General features: G+C 45.2%; 1 protein-coding gene across 6 annotated transcripts in view; it reads left to right on the forward strand.

Annotated features, from left to right (window-relative positions):
* Positions 1-18,789, forward strand: part of EFCAB6 (EF-hand calcium binding domain 6) — a 234,318-nt gene that overhangs the window by 6,950 nt on the left and 208,579 nt on the right. For 2 of the 6 annotated variants that reach the window (XM_038550279.1, XM_038550280.1), the window contains exons 1-2: positions 1,137-1,160; positions 12,756-12,904. In XM_038550279.1, the coding sequence (XP_038406207.1) occupies positions 12,763-12,904 (142 nt within the window). In that variant the 5' untranslated portion in view covers positions 1,137-1,160; positions 12,756-12,762. Of the gene's footprint in view, positions 1-1,136; positions 1,161-12,755; positions 12,905-18,789 lie in introns of those variants that run through there. The other 4 variants (XM_038550276.1, XM_038550278.1, XM_038550277.1 and 1 more) reach the window with 3 other exon arrangements.

The raw sequence follows: 18,789 nt of genomic DNA on the forward strand, positions 1-18,789 counted from the left end.
GTACCAAAGAAGGCTCCCTGAGGAAGTGTTATTTGAACTGACATCTGTGGCATTGGTTTTGGGCGGGAGCAACAGCAGCAGCATCCCCTGGGAACTTTCTAGGGAGGCGAGTTCTCAGGCCCCACCCTTCCCAAGATCTAGATCTAGGATTGGGATCTGGAGCTGGAGCCCAGCCATCTGTTCCTAACCAGCCCTCTGGGTGGTTCTGATGGATGCTCAAACCCACTGATCTTTGCAAGGAGGAAGAGTGCAATTAGGCAGACCCGAGACAAGGATGAGTGGCCTGGAGGGGGGCGCTACCACCCTTGAAAACAGAGCTTCGGTGTAGGAAGACCTTGTCCGAGGGCCAGCCAACAGTCACTGTGGCTAAGGCTCAGGGAAATGGAAACACATGTTTCCACAATCAACAGCACCAAATCCTGCAGTACCAAGGCCAGGGGAAGGGGTACGACAGACGGAGAAGTAGGCAAGGGTCGTCCTGCATGGCCTTGTGATACCATGAAGGACTTTGTAGGGTTACGTGTGTGATTGTGGGGTGTGTGTGTGTGTGTGTGTGTGTGATCTACACATGGGCAGATGAGTGGTGCTCCTACTGTGTTGACATAAGATCACTCCCCTGGGAAACCAACAGTTTAGTATGAATTCGTTTAGAGGACTTGCCTGAGGCTTTTTTTTTTTTTTTTTTTAGATTTTATTTTATTTATTTGACAGAGAGAGGGAGTGTGGGAGAGAGCACCAAGCAGGGGTAGCATCAGAGGGAGAAGCAGGCTCCCTGCTGAGCAGGGAGCCCTATGCGGGGCTTGGTCCCAGGACCCTGGGTCTATGACCCAAGCTGAAGGTAGACGCTTCCCGGACTGAGCCACCCAGGTGCCCCTGGCCTCAGGTTTTTGACACAATTCTCTAGTAAATTGCAAAATCAGCTGATTATTTTGCAGACCCAGAGACTCCATTCTTTTTTTTTTTTTCCAGAGACTCCATTCTTGCAGCTTGGTAAGGTAAATAAGAAAATCTGCCTGCCAATCTGTGCTAACTCATTGCTCTCTTATTTTTCAAAATCCACAAATTCAGAAGTCGTTAATTTTGAAGGAAATGAAACAGAATAGCACCAAAACACACGTTTCCACAATCAACAGCACCAAATCCTGCAGTACCAAGGCCAGGTGAGCCGCTTCGCGTCCCTGACCGCTCGTGTCAGCCGGCGGGGCAGAAGGTGGCCAGTTCGCCGTACCCGTGTTGGGTGTAAGGCCTCCCTGGAGAGAAAGTGCTTTCTTACAAGCTGATGATGATAGTATCATTTCTGTCTGGTTTGTGTCATTTGTGCAGCAAGCACATGCTAAATGCTGATTTTTGGGGCCAAAATTGTCTAAGAACTGCAAGTGTCTATACATCTTACAGTTGAGTGTTCTTAGTTCAGTGCTCAACGTGACTACAAATACTCCACAAGTCTGGGGACATCAGAAAACTGCTTCACCACGGGGCCAGCGGTGCAGGTTTTCCCGGTGGCCACACGCTCAGCTCCCCCGATAGGTGGCAGCAGCAGCAAAACTTTCCCTTGCTGAACTCGGTGGGCAACCGTGGCGACTTTGCCTTGCCAGCATCCTAGGACTAGCTTGGGCCTGGCTGCACTATAAATAGGATGTGTTAACCGCTCCTTGTCTGCTCACAGGAGCTGGGGGAGGGAGCGGAATGGTTTCCAGCTCGTCCGTTTCAAAAGGCTGCCAGGGAAACAGTTTTTGAGATGGGAACAGCTGTCTGACAGCCGACGGGCGGTCAGTTTTCCTGACACCACTTGTTTGTCTGCTGCCTGTTGCCGTATCTGTCATCGAGTTAGGTGTGGGGGTGAGACTGAGCATGGTCACTAGGTAGTGGATTTTCTGAGACACTTTCTGAAATTAGATTTTTGTGTCCGTGATTTAGAAGGCACATTACAAACAAAATGGTGTCAGCTTTTTCTTTAGGATTTGTGTTCCCGCTGATAGAAGTTATCACAAAACCACAACACTCGGTTCAGTTAAACTTAACGTTCGTTATTTTTTGGACTGCCAAAATCAGATGTGGCCCCTGCCGTCATGATGTTAATCGTCTAACAGGGAAGACAGGCACGGGACAGTCAGAAGGGTCTTGGGTGTTAATTGAAGAGACCTTTCTGATGCTGGTCACCAGTTCTCCGGAGGGACCAAGAGTGAGAAATCAGGAGTGATGCTGAAACTTCTGCATTGGGTGGCGAGAAGGCGGGAGATGACCCTAAACGGGATCCAGGTGACCCTAAACTTTGGGGCTGGGGGTTCAGAGGTGTAGTAAAAGCCCCATTTTATTTCACGGAGCGTATAATCCAGGTTGTTGTTTCCCAAATGCGAGTGTGACTCCCAGCTGTAGGGAGAGCAGTGTCGGGAAGGGCCAGCTGTGATGAGAGGCTTCAGAGGAGCACGTAGACAGGGTGATCTAGGAGACCTCGCCGAGGAGGTGATGGTCACATCCCAATCTGTAGGTACCAGGAGTTTACTGGGTGGCGAGAGGGACCCCCAGACTGTGGGAGGCCAGGAGGGGAGAGTGAGGAGGCAGGAGCTAGGCCACGGGCTGGCTGGGCGGCCCGGTAGGCATGTTTTTTCTTTTTTTGTTTTTTTTTTTAATTTTTTAAATTTACTTATGATAGTCACAGAGAGAGAGAGAGGGAGAGGCAGAGACACAGGCAGAGGGAGAAGCAGGCTCCATGCACCGGGAGCCCGACGTGGGATTTGATCCCGGGTCTCCAGGATCGCGCCCTGGGCCAAAGGCAGGCGCCAAACCGCTGCGCCACCCAGGGATCCCCATGTTTTTTCTAACATGCTGCGAGATGCTTATTAAAGACCTTTAAAATAGAAAAGATCCCTGCCCCCCCCCCCCCCCCCCGCCGTCCCCATGTCACATAGCCACTTTTGTCCCTTTTGTGGCCCCTGTCCTCCCGTGAAAACAGGAGGGAGGACATTTCTGTCATTGTGTTCCTAGTTATCTACCCCATTGTACCTTTTCTCTTAACATCATCCTAAACACATTTTTACTTTTCAACATATTTATAATCATTATTTATACTACTCTGTTAAAGCATATTAATGTTGAGATGTTTGTGTTGTATTTTGAATTTGATTTCTGAGTTTGTGTGGGTGTGTCTTGTAGTGTGTGTGTGATGGGGGGTAGGCTTGGAATGTATGCTGCAAGAGGTGATATTGGTTAAAGTGAGGTTCAGGAGGAAGGTGAGAACCCGTGTGGGGATGTGGGGAGCGCGTGAGTAGAGGAGACCCTTGGTGGAGGAAGCCTGTGGCTCAGACACGTGGGGCTGCAGGCCCCGGAGGCAGGTCACTTTATAACCACAGATTTTTCTGCTAAATTGAATTCAGTTGACTGGCTAAATTGTTTTTTACGATACCCTATCATTTGGAATATATTTGTAAATCAGCTTGCATTCTTACAATCCCTATGTTTAGAACAGTAGACGAGGGGTTGCCAGCCGAGTCTAGGATATTGAGGGGAGTGTGAGGCTGGGATCCGGGAGGGGGCACAAACCCCAGAATCCTAATAGTTGATTAGATTGTTATGTAGATGACTTGCTTTTGCTTTTCTACATGTTCTTTTGAGTGGGTTGCAGAATTGTTAGACTGTTTGGCAAACACAAGGTATCCCTTGAGTATGAGCAAGTTTTCTTATTGTTCTATCAACATATGTAGACCTCATTGTGCTCATCTTTGTGTTTATGTGAGAAGGCACACAAGTCATTCGTGCACCCATGCAAGTGTGCATGCACGCACACACACACACACACACACACACCCCTGGCACAGCTGGCAAAAAGCCTAGCATTAAATTCAGGAGAGTTCAAGTCTGGGGCCTCATGAGTGAATTTGGCTTTTCTCTCTGGTTTAATTTCTCTACCTCTAAAAATATGGATAATGGTATCTGATTGACAGGGTTGTCACAGGATTGATGATGAACTGATGGTCAGCAAAATAGGCACTCAATTACTGCTAGGCGCATCTTCTAGAATTGCTTCAATGTAAAACTTGTGGTCTTTTATTTCATTTTGATATTACGCAGGGAACTTTACAGAGCCTCCTTCAAAGACTATAGACTCATACATCAACTTTAGGGTCTCCTAAAGCAGTGGTCTCAGCTGGTTAACACACAAATGGCTGGGTCCCCACCCTCAGAGTTTCTTGTTGGCCTGGGGCAGGGCCTGATAAAATGCATTTTTTAAAAGATTTTATTTATTTATTAATGAGAGACAGAGAGAGAGAAAGAGAGAGAGAGAGAGGCAGAGACACAGGCAGAGGAAGAAGCAGGCTCCATGCACGGAGCCTGACGTGTTAAGGGAACCAACCCCTTCAGTGATGGGGTTGATCCCAGGTCTCCAGGATCAGGCCCTGGGCTGAAGGCGGCACTAAACCGCTGAGTGCCCGGGCTGCCCTAAAATGCATTTCTAAGAAGGTTCTAGGTGATGCTGGTACTACTGGTTGGGGGACTACCATATTTTGAGAACCACTCTTTTAAAAAAAATTATTTATTTATTCATGAGAGACCGAGAGAGAGAGAGAGAGAGGCAGAGACATAGACAGAGGGAGAAGCTGGCTCCCCGTGAAAAGCCTGATGCAGACTCAATCCCAGGACCTTGGGATCATGACCTGAGCCGAAGGCAGACGCTCAACCACTGAGCCACCCAGATGCTCTGAGAACCACTCTTTTAAAGCTACTGTACAAAAAAAAAAAAAAAAAAAAAAGCTACTGTACATATCTGTGTGTCTTCTTCTTTTTTTTTTTTTTAATTTATTTATGATAGTCACAGAGAGAGAGAGGCAGAGACATAGGCAGAGGGAGAAGCAGGCTCCATGCACCGGGAGCCTGATGTGGGATTCGATCCCGGGTCTCCAGGATCGCGCCCTGGGCCAAAGGCAGGCGCCAAACCGCTGCGCCACCCAGGGATCCCTGTGTGTCTTCTTCAATAGCCTTTTAAAACTAATTTTTAAAGGTGGAAAGGAAATGTGTTTTCAAATAATACTATTTGTGACAATAAAAATCCATGTTATTTCTGCATGAGGTGTCTACAGACAGACTAGCTCTTCTCCTCCTTGGGGTGAACTGAAGATGGCATCTCTCAGGAAAAGTCCTGAACCCCAGAGAGAGAGTAATTTAGGTCACATTCTCAGCCACTTGAGGACAGGACACTTGCATTTCTACCTGCTGCGTCAGCATCGTTGTTCACACAGTGGGGATACCCTTTCTTGTACTTGAAGCGCATGTTGCATTTTTCCAAAAATCCTGAGTTAGACGGTGAGCTGCTGCCAGTCGGGCAGTTCATACTTCTCCTTCCATCCCTCCACCCTCACCCATGCGTGGCTGGCTGTATTTGCTGAAGAATGAGTGAATCGCTGAGAGGATAGTTGCTTGGAAAATGTCCATACCATGAATGTTCAGGTCGAGTACCAAATAGGCTCTGTTGTCAGAACTACCTGGATCTGGCTCTCTGGAATATTCACATTGTAAGTGAAGTCTCACTGGCTTTTATGATCCTGCAATCGGTAGAAATTAGAACTGGAGAAGACCCAACAGGTCATCCAGACCATTCTCCTGCTGGAAGAGGATTATTCCCTGCAGTGTGCTCAGTAGCATTAGGAAGAATTACTTTTCATATGATTATTATTTTTTTTCATGCTGTCTTCAACTAAGTGTTTCTTGAATTGAATCACTTTGTATTCAAGTAATAAAATGCACAACAGGCAGTACATTTCTGGGTGATTATCTCACTCCTCAGGTGGTGTAATAAGGCATGAGGCCAAAGCCCTGGCATGCCTTATTGTTATTAGGAAGGGAATTTATGGATAAAATAAAGCAAGTGGTTATTTGCATCAGCAATAACCACAACCAGGAATGCAGTTCCAGCAGGTCCTCCCTACGTGCTTGCAGAGTGGGTTGAGGCAGGGGACGAGCGCTCCTAACCAGCCAGGCAGCTTGGGGAGCCAGAGATGTGCCACCTTGTGCAAGGAGCATGTTATGAGTTCTGTAAAAAGCACCAGGAAGGCCTTGGTCACGGTGACCGTCTGAACTTGATGCCTGGGACGAGCTCTCCTCCCAGACCCGGCTCTGCTCAGCAGCTGCGCAATCCTGGGCACCTTGCTGGCCTGTTCCGAGTGTCAGCCTCCTCCCCGGAGAAATGGGAAGCGCAGTAAGTGGTTGGACATGAGGAGGCTTCAGTGATGGGGTTTCATAAATCTTAAGCACGTTTCCTGGCTCATAGTTGCCGGTAGATGCTCATTGAATGAGTCATTTTTTTCCTTCTTCAAATTCTTCATGAGATTGATTGAGTTTCTGGTCTCTTCACTTCTTCGGTCCCTTCCAATTATTTCAGTTATACTGAGAATTGCCATCATTCTCAGGGCTCATTTCTGAGCAGGATGTGCACAATGGCATCCCTTCTCCAGCACACACTCGCCCCTTCCTGTATCACACCCACGTTTCAAAACCTTGCCTCCGGGTGGATCCAGCACTCTGCACCCGCCCCCCCCCCCCCCCCCCCCCCCCCCCGGGCCTGGCTCTCGAGCTGATGCCCATGGACCTCAGATGTGCTCTTACAGCTCCCTGCTCGCCGTTCTACTTCTCCCACCTTCCCCTGGCCGTCTCTTCTAGACGACTTTTTGTGTCATTTCTCAATCCTGGACGCCTCTTCTGTTCTTGCTTGCCACTGGTGGCCAGATTCCTATTTCCCGGAGGAAACAGGCCCAAGCCCCAGGGAACCCTCCCACCCAGTCGTCGCCACATCTGTGTCCACCGCCTTCTCCATCAGGAGCCATGAACCGATGGTGCTCCTAAAAAGGGCTCGTCCATGAGCTGGGATCCTGTCTCACTGGTGAAGCCGGGGGACCGGGCAACCTCTCCTTTCCATCCCGCCCGTACTGTGCCTCCTGCTGGATTGCTACCTGGAGTATTCACACGTGCTCCCCATTGTCCTGGAGCCCTATCCCGCCCCAGTTATCACAGTCCTCTGAGTTTACATGCGAAATTGCCCTGTTCCACCAGTGTGGCGCCTCTTCCGGTTCCCAGGACCACCTGCATGGCTTAATCCAAAGCTATTCTTGGTCCTTACCTTCTGTGCTGATCACTGTAGCGTTGGACACACACCATCTCTCCATTTTGAAACATGTTCCTCACTTGGTTTCCAGGACACTCCAGTCTCCTCCTCATTTGCTCCTTTCTCACTGGCTGCTCTTTGTCATCTTTTGCTAGTTCCTCTCCATCTCCCAGAACTCTGAGTGTTGGAGCACCCCAGAGCTCAGCTCTGGCACATGTTCTCTCTTCACACCTTCTTGCGCCTTACATGTCCATTGTGTGCTGACAGTCCCCACACTTGTGTCTTCAGCCCTGGTCTCTTCCCAGAACTCAGGCTCGTATAGCCCTGGTCTCTTCCCAGAACTCAGGCTCGTATATCCAGCTGCCTATTCAGTATCTCCCCTGGGAGATCTAACAGGCATCTCTGACTTAACATGCGCAGAGTGGAACTCCTGATCTTCCCCTCCAAACCTATCCTGCCAGGGTCTCTCCCCTCTCAGTTAATGACTACCACTTCTCCCGCAAGCCAGATCAAACCTGTAAGAGAATACAATTGACCCTGCCTTCAGAACATACTTAGAATCTCACATTTCCCAACACTTGCACCGAAACCACCTCTATCCAAGCCACCATCTTCTCTTGCATGCATTATTTCAGTGGACTTATAGTTGGTGCCTCTGTTTCCTCCTCTGCCCCTCTAAATCCATTCTTGATGTATGGCCAGAGGGATCCTTTAAATGCAAAGGCCAGATCATAACCCTGTACTTAATTGGCCCTCTTCTCTGTATATGGCTTCACATATAACTCTCGGAGTGAGCCCGTCACCAGAGCCTACCCGGCTTTCCTCTGTCTGGCCTCCTTTTGCCTCTTTGTCCTCTTAATGCATCCTTCCCTTTCTGGCCTCTGTCCTACCTGTGCTCAGTGTCATCTGTTCTCCTCTGCTCTGTGTATCTTCATAGTACTTTTTAACTTGTATCATTTCCTTAATTATTGTTTGTCTTCCAGTCCTAGGATAAAAGGCCCATGAGGTCCATGATTTTGCCAGTTTTGTTCATTGACCCCTAAACCTCTAGAAGGAAGCTCAATAAATGTATTTTGACTGTATGGACACATACTAAGCCATGTTCTTCTGGAAATTTACCCATGCTATGATTCTAGGTTTCAGATAAATTTATCTACTTGATGAAAGATGCATGTGGGACTCTGCTGTCAGATGCGCATGGCTTCAGCCCTGGTATGGCCCCTGCTCACAGGGACCTGTGCATATGAGACAAATCTAGACCCATACCATGCCAGGGTGTCAGGGACTGCCCAAAGAGAGGTAGACCAGAGCACCATCCAGTGTGTATTTCTTACACATTAAAAAAAAATTCTGATTCATTTCTTTAACTCTGTAAACTTGAGATTCTTAAAGTCTAGCACTTTAGTGCCATTGTCAACTGATTCTTTATACTGAAATAGTGCCACACACATCCATCTATTTTTGAATATTAAATAATTATGCACTTGCATTTAAATGTGAAGTCCAGTAGGGAAAACCTCCTTTTCTTCTTTTTCTTTTTCCTTTTCCTTTTCTTTTTCTTTCCTGAGAAGGTTTGCGAAGTTGGGAACCTCAGACGAGTGAGGCTGTAAAGCTTTCCTTGTGGCACTAGAGCTGGGTGCCTTTTATTTCCTTTCTTACTTAATTGCTCAGCTAGAACCTTCAGTACAATGTTGAATAGATGGTGAGAGAATATATCCTTGCCTTTTTTCCGATTTTAGGGGGAAGGCTTTCAGCCTTTGTTCTTTTACCATTCTGTATGATATTTGCTATTGGTTTTTCATTGATGCCCTCTGTTGGGTCACGGAAGTTCCATTTTATTCCTAGCTTATTGAGTGTGTTTATCATGAAAGGGTATAAGGTTTTGTGAAATGCTTTCTCTGCATCTATTGAGGTGGTCATGTTTTTTCTTGATTGTATTAATGTGGTGTATTATAGTGATTGATTTCTATATGTTTAACCACCCCTGAGTTCCTGGGATAATCTCACCTGGTCATGACATCTCATTTTTTTATATGTTGTTGGATTCCATTTGGAATCAATTTTTTAAAAGATTTTATTTATTTATTCATGAGAGACACACAGAAGAGAGAGAGAGAGAGAGAGAGAGAGAGGCAGAGACACAGGCAGAGGGAGAAGCAGGCTCCACGCAGGGAGCCCAACGTGGGACTCAATCCCTGGTCTCCAGGATCACACCCTGGGCTGAAGGCGGCGCTAAACCGCCTGAGCCACCCAGGTTGCCCTATTTGCAAGCAATTTGTCAGAGATTTTTCCCCCCCTATCTTTAGCTTTCTTTTCTTCTGATGTCTTTATCTGGATATGGTAATACTAGCCTCATAGAATATGTGGGTAAGTGTTCCCTCTTACTCTGTTTTTTGAAGGATTGATTGATTTTAATTATGCTTTGTTAAACTTTTTAAAAAGATCGTTATTTAAAAGAGAGAGAGAGGCAGAGACACAGGCAGAGGAAGAAGCAGGCTCCAGGCAGGGAGTCTGACGTGGGACTTGATCTAAACCGCTGAGCCACCCAGGCTGCCCTTTTTTAAATGTTTGGTAGAACTTACCAGGAAACGCATCTGGTTCTGGCCTTTCTTCGTAGGAAGCTTTTGACTTCTAATTTAATCTCTTTACTTGGTATAGGTCTACAGATTTTCTGTTTCTTCTTTAGTCAGTTTAAGTAGCTTGTGTCTTTAAGAATTTTTCTATTTTGTGTAGATTAGCTAATATGTGGGCATACAATTGTTTTCAGTATTCCCTTAACCTTTTTGTTTTTGTGAGATCTGTAGTAATATTCTTTCTTTCATTCCTGATTTTTGTATATGCAATATTTCTCATTTTTTCTTGGAGAATCTAGGTAAGACTGTCAGCTTTGCTGATCTTTTCAAAGAACTACCTCTTCATTTTGTTGGCTTTGTCTTTTCAATGTCATTCATTTCTGCTCTGATCTTTATTATTTCCTTTATTCTGTTTAGTTTGGCTTAGTTACTCTTATTTTTCTAGCTTCTTAAGAAAGAAGATTGTTATAAATTTGAGGTTTTCTTCTTTTTAAAAATGCTATAGGCATTTATAGCTATAAATTCCCCTCTAAGCATTACATCCCATAATGTTTGGCATGTGTACCTTCATTTTCATCCATCCAAAAATATTTGCTAATTTCACTTATGAGTTTTTTTTTTTTACCCTCTTTGATCCTCTGGGGTTAGTTAAGAGTGTATTAATTTCAATATATTTGTGAATTACTCAATTTCTTTCCATGATGGATTTCAATTTCATTCCAGTGTGGTTAGAGAACACACTTTGATTATTTCAAGGTCTTAAAATTTATCAGGATATGTTTTATGTCTTAACATATGATTTATCCTGAATAATGTTCCATGTACACTTGAGAAGAATGTATATCCTGCCATTGTTGGGTGGAGTGTTCTTTAAATTCCTGTCAGGTCTGATTGGTTTATGGTGTTCTGGCCCTCCATTCCCTTGTTGATCTATATAGTTATTCTGTCCACCATTAAAAGTGGGCATTGAAGTCTTCAGCTGTTACTGTGCAAGTATGTGTTTCTCCTTTTGGTTTTATCCGTTTTTGCCTCATGTATATTGGGGCTCTGTTCTTAGGTACATATGTGTTTATGTTACCTTCATTTATTCTTTCTCTAATGTTTTTTTTCTTTATGTAAATTTGCATTTCTGACCTGTATCATTTTTCCTTCTTTCTGAAGACTGTAACTTAAAAAAATATATATTTTATTTATTTACTTGAGAGACAGAGACCGAGAGAGAATGAGTAGGGAGAGCAGTAGAGGGAGAGGGAGATGCTCAGCAGGAAGGGCTTGATCCCAGGACCCTGAAGAAAACAGACGTTTAACTGACTGGCCTCCCAGATGCCCCAACTCTCTCTCTCTCTTTTTTTTTTTTTTTAAAGCAGGCTTGCTGGTGACACATTTCCTTAGTTTTTGTTTGTATAAGAAAGGTATTTAGTTGCCTTTAACTTTTGAAGGAAAGTTTTGCTGGATACAGAATTCTAGGTTGGTGGGTTTTTCTTCTTTCTATATTTCAAATGTAGAAAATATGCTTTATTTGTTCATTATATAAAGAAATTTATATAATACAAAATATATTTTATATATTTATGTTTATGTATATATACAAATATATAAATTTATATACGTAAATTCATATAAATATAAAATTTATACTTTAAATATTTCACCCCACTCTTTTCTTGCTTGCATGGTTCCTAAAGGTAAGTATGTATGAGTCTTTCTTTCCTTCCTTCTTTTCTCCTTTTTTTCTTGCATGTCATAAATTTTTTGTTGAAAACTAGACACTTTCAATAACATGGCAATTTTTGAAATCATATTCTTTCCACTTTTCATGTTTTGGATTTTGTTTTCTGACTCTTCTAAACCAACTTTGTGAAGTCTGTAGGTTTGGTCGTGGATGGCCACTGAAGTGTGTGATGGATTAGCTGAGTGGTCAGCTTATGACCAGAGAGATATATCCTTAAATGCCTGTAAACAACAGTCTTCCAGTCTTCGCCAAGGGGCCCTTCAAGTGTGTTGGAGATTCCTTTAGTCCTTTGCCAGGCAGTTCACACCCCTTCCTTAGGCTTCACTTCCTGTTTGTGCAGAGCCTCACGGTCAACGATAGGTGAGAGCATAAGGCCTTGCTCAGTTCTTTCCCGAGCAAGAGCAAGCACACAGTCCTGGGCAGCCCTGGGCGTGCTTACAACTCTGCATGTGTGAGTGGCTTTCTAGGTCCAGGGACATGTGAGAGCTTCTCAAAGCCCATGTGGGTGTTTCATTCCCCAACTTGTCCTTGAAGGTTTCTGGTTAGTCTATTATTTATTTGCTCCATCTGTTTACCTCCTCAGGCAGCCCAGAAGTTGAGACAATAGTCGTGTCTGATTTTTTTCAACAAATGCCTTTTATCATTTTCTGGGCTTGAAGGAGCTTCCAACTCTGTTCTGCTCTTTCCAGTGATGGGAAGACTGCTGGGTTGTCACTGAAATTACAGGCTGTTAGTTTCTAGGCTTCTGCTGATTTGGGGGCAGGGGCAGGTGAGGACAAGGGAAAGTTGAAATGTCACAGAACTTGGTGTTCATACTGAGATATCACCATATTTCATGAATAAGGTGTTCTTAGATTGCTCTAAACCTTTGGTTAATTTCCAGAGTTCTGAAAAAGTTGGTTCTGACCATTTTTGCCAGTTTTCTTATTATTTTCATGGAAGAGAGGATCTTCAGAGGTCCTTATTGCACCATTTTTGGTGCTGTTGTTTCCTGCTCTCCTCTGACAGTGATGGATAGGCAGTGAGGCAGTTTGAGAGACCATAGGGAATCCAACTTTCCACCTTAATTGCCCACCAAAGAAATGAGTCAGTGGTAGTCCAGAGACAGATGGATTTTCCTATTAGAGAATTTCTTTATTTTCCCATTTTTGAAAATTATTGGATCTGCTAGAAACGAGTCTAAAATCATGATTTTTGTATTCACTTTAAGAGGAGTTTTTGAAACGTTGGCAAGAAGGTCATGACTAGCATTTTTAGAGTCTCCAGCAATCCTTTCAGAAAAGGAACAGATCAGAGGTTGGCCACCTTTGTAATGTGTGCTTAAAGATAATGTAATCTGTTTTCTTTTACGTCACAGGGATTTAATGTGCAAAATGGCAATTATACCAGATTGGCAAACTTCGTATCCTCACACAGGAAAGCTCAAGAATTTAAGACCTCATTCTTCACCATGTAGAGTGTATTCAAGGAACAGTTTCCAAAATATGTTCAGACCTTCTTCTTCAAGTGAGTATTCATGAAGCAATAACACTAACAGTAGATATCATTTAAAAATGTTTAGTATGCACCAGACTCCACAAAAGCTTTGCATATCATTTAACCGCACGCAGTAGAGCTACAAAGTAGATTCTGTTACTGTCCTTGTGTTCTTTATGGGGAAACTGAGATGGGTTGATTAAACCACTTGCCCAAAAGTTACATAGTTTAAAAGAGGCAGGGTTAGGATATGAACCTAGACAGTGGGATTCCAGAATCTGTGGACTTAACTACTATACCTCCTCACTTAGTTTTTCTTAATTAGTAGACAATTTTTTGAGCAGTTTTAGGGTTACAGAGAAATGGAGCTGAAGTGCTGAGAGTTCCCATACACCCCTTCACTTCCCACCTCCGGTGTCCCCCATTATTAACACCTTGCGTTATTAGTGAGGTACCTTTGTTACCATGGATGAGCCATTATTGATCCATTGTTATTAACTAAAGCCTGTAGTGTACAGTAGAGCTCATTCTTTGTGTTGTATGTTCTCTGGGTTTTCATAAACATCTAAGGACATGTATCCAGCATTATGGTATCACACAATCGTTTCACTGCCCTAAAAATCCCCCATATTCCTTCTGCTCATCCCTTCCTGCCCCTAGTCTCAGTAGCCACTGGTCATCTTACTGTCTTCAGAGTTTTGCCTTTCCAGAATGTTCTAGAATTGGAGTGGTACAGTACGTAGCCTTTTCAGATGGGCTTCTTCCACTTAGAAGTGTGCACTTAGGGATCCTTCCTGTCTTTTCATGGTATGATAGTTCACTTTTTAATCTCTGAATAATATTCTCTTTTATGGATGTGCCCCAGTTAGCCTATCTCATCACTCCTGAAGGGCGTCTTGGTTGCTCTCACATCTTGGCCAATCGTGAATAAAACTGCAATAAACATTTTCCAAACCCCGATATGTGACAAGAACTGTCGTAGGTACTGAGGATAAACAGATGGGTCCAGTGGAGCCCCTGCCCAGGAGGCACTCATGGTCTAGAGAGGGGGATAAAGAATTTTCCTTGCGTGAGCCAGATGCTACCAGAACAGAAGCTTGTGCACAGCAAGCACAGTGGGTGCATACCCTGAGGCTCTAGGAGACCTCGAAGGGGATAGAGGCAAGGATACCCTGAAATCTGCCTTGTGAGGGGGCCAAGGGGAGGCATTCTAGTCAAGTCATACTGGACACTGTGCTTCCTCACTGGGCAAGACTTGAATCACATGGTCACAGGCATCATCTACCCAGGAGCCTGGAAATACAGACCTCAGGATGGATGAATGTCTCCCTAGATTACAGGGTTTCTGTTTCTAAGGGAAGAAGGGAGAATGGATTCAGCTAGCAGCTTCCAGCACCATTCAGCAGCTCCACGTGTACAGTACAGTGTACTTTGGACACATCTGAGTTCACCTGTCTGCTCCTACAGAGAAGTCTGGAGTGAAGTGAGATTGCTGGATCAAAGGGCTTCGCCACTGAGGCTCTTGATGAGCTCCACCACGCTGCCCTCTAGAAGTGTGTGCCTGGGCACATGCCCACAAATAAGACTTAGAAGGGTTTGTCCTGGAGTATCCTAACACAGATTATTATCTTTTACATCGTCTCCACTTGATGTGCAAAGACAATATTCTGTTGTGATTCCTCTTGCCTTTCTGTAACAGTCAAGGTAGTTTTGATTCTCCAGTTTGTCAGCTTTCTGAGTTTCTTTTCTGAGCTGCCTATTGATAACCCTTTGCCCATTTACCTGCAGTGGGTCTTTCTGGTGATTTGTAGGAGCTCTCCCTGTGCGGGAGGTGTTAACCCTTCATCTGCCTTACATGCCATCAGTGTCTCTTTTTCCCTTTTGTCATTTGCCTTCTATTTTTACTGATGGTAATTCTCAATACTGAATTATCTTTTCTTGTTTAAATTAAGTCTCCTAGAACCATTTGCCTCCCCAGAGGTGGTCACCATGAGGTATTTGGCTGGTCCCTCTCTCATGCGTGCACGTGTAGATGGAGGTGACATACTTGTGTAACTTGTATATTAAATTGGCACTGCTCACAGAGTAAACCACAGATGAGATAACCTGTTTCCTTTTAAAATGTTTTTTGTTTTATGTTCAGATTTGAAAAATTTCTATTGACCTGTCTGTCTATTCACTAGGCTATTCTTTATCACATATAGTCTGCTGTTAAGCAGATCAAATGAGTTTTTCACTTCTGATATTGTATTTTTAATTTCAGGCTTTGACGTGTGCTCTAAAAAACAAAACAAAACAAAACAAAACAGTTTCCTTTTCTATGCTGAAATCCCCTGTACATGCAACGCGTTGTCAAGTTTTCCTGTAATCTCTTGAACGTGTTTACCATTCTTCCCTTAAATACCTGATCCTTCCTCCATCTGTTCTCTCTCTGGATCCTCTGTTTTTGCTCTTGATTAGGTCACCTTTCCTCATTTCATTTGTCTTGCACTTTTAAAAAGATCTAATAGCAGACATTTGTATGAAGCGCAGTGGAAACAAGTGACTAGCACAGCCAGGAAAGAGGATGCCTCTTCTCTTAGGCTTCACATGAGCTTGGCTGGCGTGGTTTCATCTCCAGACCGAGCTGTGTCTGGACTCGGTCGCAATTGCCACTGGTTTCAAATACTGCCTTTCAGCACTCTAGAGACAGCCCTGGTGAGACTCTAGGCTTTTCTGCTTCCTTCTGGGTTGGCCCATCGGGGAGAGTGCTCTGCATTACAGTCACCCTGCTGGTTTTAGAGGGTCTCTGGAGGGGGGGGGGGCCTCTCTGTGTCCCCCCGCCCAGCTCCTACTTTTTGGCACCTCAGAAAGCCTCTCTCTGCTTTGCCATCCTACTACCCCCAGGTTTCAGTGGGCCGTTGAGGTCAGTTCCACGAAGGGCAGGGTGCCTCAGAAGGCCTCGCCTCCATACTACTGCCCTGTCCTCAGCCTTTGGGGAGCACCTGCCTTACACTTCCAGAAAAGCCCACCCTCCTGGGGCCACATTGCACAGCTCTGCACCTCGCCCGCAGTTCTGGTTTACCACTTCTACCCCCACAGGAAGACCCAAGAGGCTGGGCTCGGATTCGCTCTGTGGATTGAAGCCCCCCGGCCTTTGAACCCATCACACCTGTCCACGTGTGGCCACTAAATAGCTGGTTCTCTTTTCTGCACCCTAGTCTAGAATGAATTTGCTTTACTCCGTCGGACTCTGTAAGGATAAAAGTGTTCTGGGTTGTTCCTCTTGGAGGAGTGGCTTGCCCTTTCTGGGATCTCTAGGTTCTTTACCTTCCTCAGTTCTCCGGTGGGTTTAAAAACTATATACTTCAGCTTATCCCACTTGTTCTCGTTGTGAGGGTGAGAGTGACAGTCTGTTGTGACTGTAGATTCTAATCGGATGTAAAAGATTTTGTCAAATTGCCCTCCAGAAAGATTATATCAATTTGTCCTCCCACCAGCAGGTTATGCAAGTGTGGTTACTGCTTTCATTTTAAATCTGGGAAAGTGCCTTAGGCACGTGAAAGAAAAAGTTTCACTTCAAATGCCAAGGAGTTTCAAACCAATATTTATGATACATTTAAATTAGAATTATTGATTTGCAAAGATGCGGCTTCTTGGAAAGCAACTAATAATATATACGAAAAGTCTGAAAAAAGATTTCAAGGTGAACAAAAGTTAACAGGAGAGGCTCCCTCTACAACACTGGAGGCAGCAGGAGGAGTTCTGGGCTGGGTGCGCAGAGGGAAAAATCGTGTTCCCCAGCCCATGTGGCATCAGGCAGCTCCTCCCTGCGAGTCAGCTGCTTCTGAGAGCCCAGCAGCAGTCAGAAATGGAGAGGGGAGCATGACAGGATCCCTGGGAGTCTTGTGGGAGATGTAAGTCTCTTTTCCCTCCAAGCTGTGTGCCCAGCTCTCTCCCCCGAGTCTGTCCCCTCCTAGGCGAGCTGCTGGCTCCACGTCCCTACATACCATGAATAACGGAAATGATAGCCCCATCCAGACTTCCCTCCTGAGCTTCAGCTTAGGTCTCCAGTTGCTTGGGCTTCATCTGCTGGGCGTCTCAGACGTGAGCCGGCCAACCAGATCTCTTGGTTCCTGGTGTTCTCCTTCTCAGGAAAGGGCACCATCATCTATGTGGTTCCTCTAGCCCGGCCTCAGTTATTGTTGGTTTCTTCCTGCCCTGCCCTGCTGAGCCAGTCCATCAGCAAAACCTCATCTGCTCTGTCTCTAGGCTACCTCTAGTCTGCTTCCTCCCCTTTCCCGCCCCCACATCTAGGGCTGCTACGTGGTTCAGGCCACAGTCACCTCTTCTTGGACCCTTGGAATTGCCTCATCTCTGGGCTTCCGCCCTCATTTCTTGCCCCTCTAGAATCTACTCTTTACATAGCAGGTAGAGTGATTTGTGAACACAAGCATATATTAGAGGAGATCAGTGCCTTGCTTGAACTCTCCTGAGCCTTCCCACTGCATGTGGAGACCGCCCCAGTCCTTGCGCTGACACTAAAGCATCACCCCACCCCACTCTTAGCAATTTCTGCCCTCTGTCTCACATGACAAACACATGCTCTGTCTACCTTTTGCTTTTCTGGACACATCAAGCTCATTCCTGCTCAGGGACCCTTTACTGGTGCTGTGTCCCCTCCAACTGCTTCTCTGGCTGCCGTACTTTATCATTCTGGTTCAGCTCATCAAACTCCTCAAGAGGACTTCACTGACTACTCCACCTAAAACAGCCTCTCTCCAACCCGTTCTTTCTTACTGTCTTTGTAATCTTTTCTACCATTACCTTATCTTTTATGTATTATCTGTTTTTTGTCTTTCTTCTCCCCTGCATATTATCAGCTTTACAAGAGCAGATCTTACCTGTCTTGTTCACTGTAGCCCTTAGTGCCTAGAGCAGTGCCGAAATATCACGGGTATTCAGTGAATATTTTTTGAATGAATGAATTCTCCTTCTTTAAAAGTCAGTGTTTCACAAGTCTCCCTTCTCTTCCAGCGTGGCATGCATCTCCCATGGCTTCCACGTGGCTGGTTCCCACACCTGCACGTCCAGTGGCATCCACTTCTGATCTCTAGATTTATGTGCTCACCTTTCTTTCTTTCCTTTTTTTTTTTCTCTTTTTTTTTTTTGGTGCTCACCTTTCAAATGGACATCTCCACTTAGAGATCCCAAACTGAATTCATTAGCTTTCCCACAAACTTTTTTTCTCCTGTTCCAGGTATTTATTGCTATGTACAAACTCTTCCACACATAGAGGCTTGGAATCATTTATTTTGCTCACAGATCTGCAATTTGAGCAGGTCCCAGGGACAGCTTGCCTCTATTCCAGGCAGTTCCGTGAGGGGAGGTGCAAAGGCAGTGGGTAATGACACCTGGGGCTGGAATCATCAGAAGTCTGGCTTCGTCTGTGGGCTGGAACCTCAGCGGGGGTGTTGGCCGAAACACCTACATGTGGCTTCTCTGTGTGACTTCTTGACTTCCTCACATCTCAGCAATTGGCATGAGCATCTTACAAGGATGAGGCACAAGCTGCGACGCCTTTTGTGACCTCTTCTTAGAAGTCATGTAGATCATTCTGCCCTAGTCACGGGCCCACCCAAATTCAAGGCGAAGGAATATACGCTCCACATCTCGATGGGAGGAGGGTTAGGATGGCATTGTAGGACAAGCATGTGTGGCGGGGATCTGGTTGTGGCCATCTTGGAAAATGCCTTTGCCACGTCCTATAGCATTTCCTTTCCCAACGAAGAGTGTCACCACCCACCTGGCCGCTTACACCACATATACAAGCCATATCTTCTTCCACTGCCTCACCCTGCCTGTCTAATCAGAAGATTCCATGGACTCTACTTGGTCTATTTCAACTTCTCTTTCATTCACCTCTACTTTTCCCT

Source organism: Canis lupus, chromosome 10 (assembly GCF_011100685.1).
Source record: "Canis lupus familiaris isolate Mischka breed German Shepherd chromosome 10, alternate assembly UU_Cfam_GSD_1.0, whole genome shotgun sequence".
Lineage (NCBI taxonomy): Eukaryota > Metazoa > Chordata > Mammalia > Carnivora > Canidae > Canis > Canis lupus.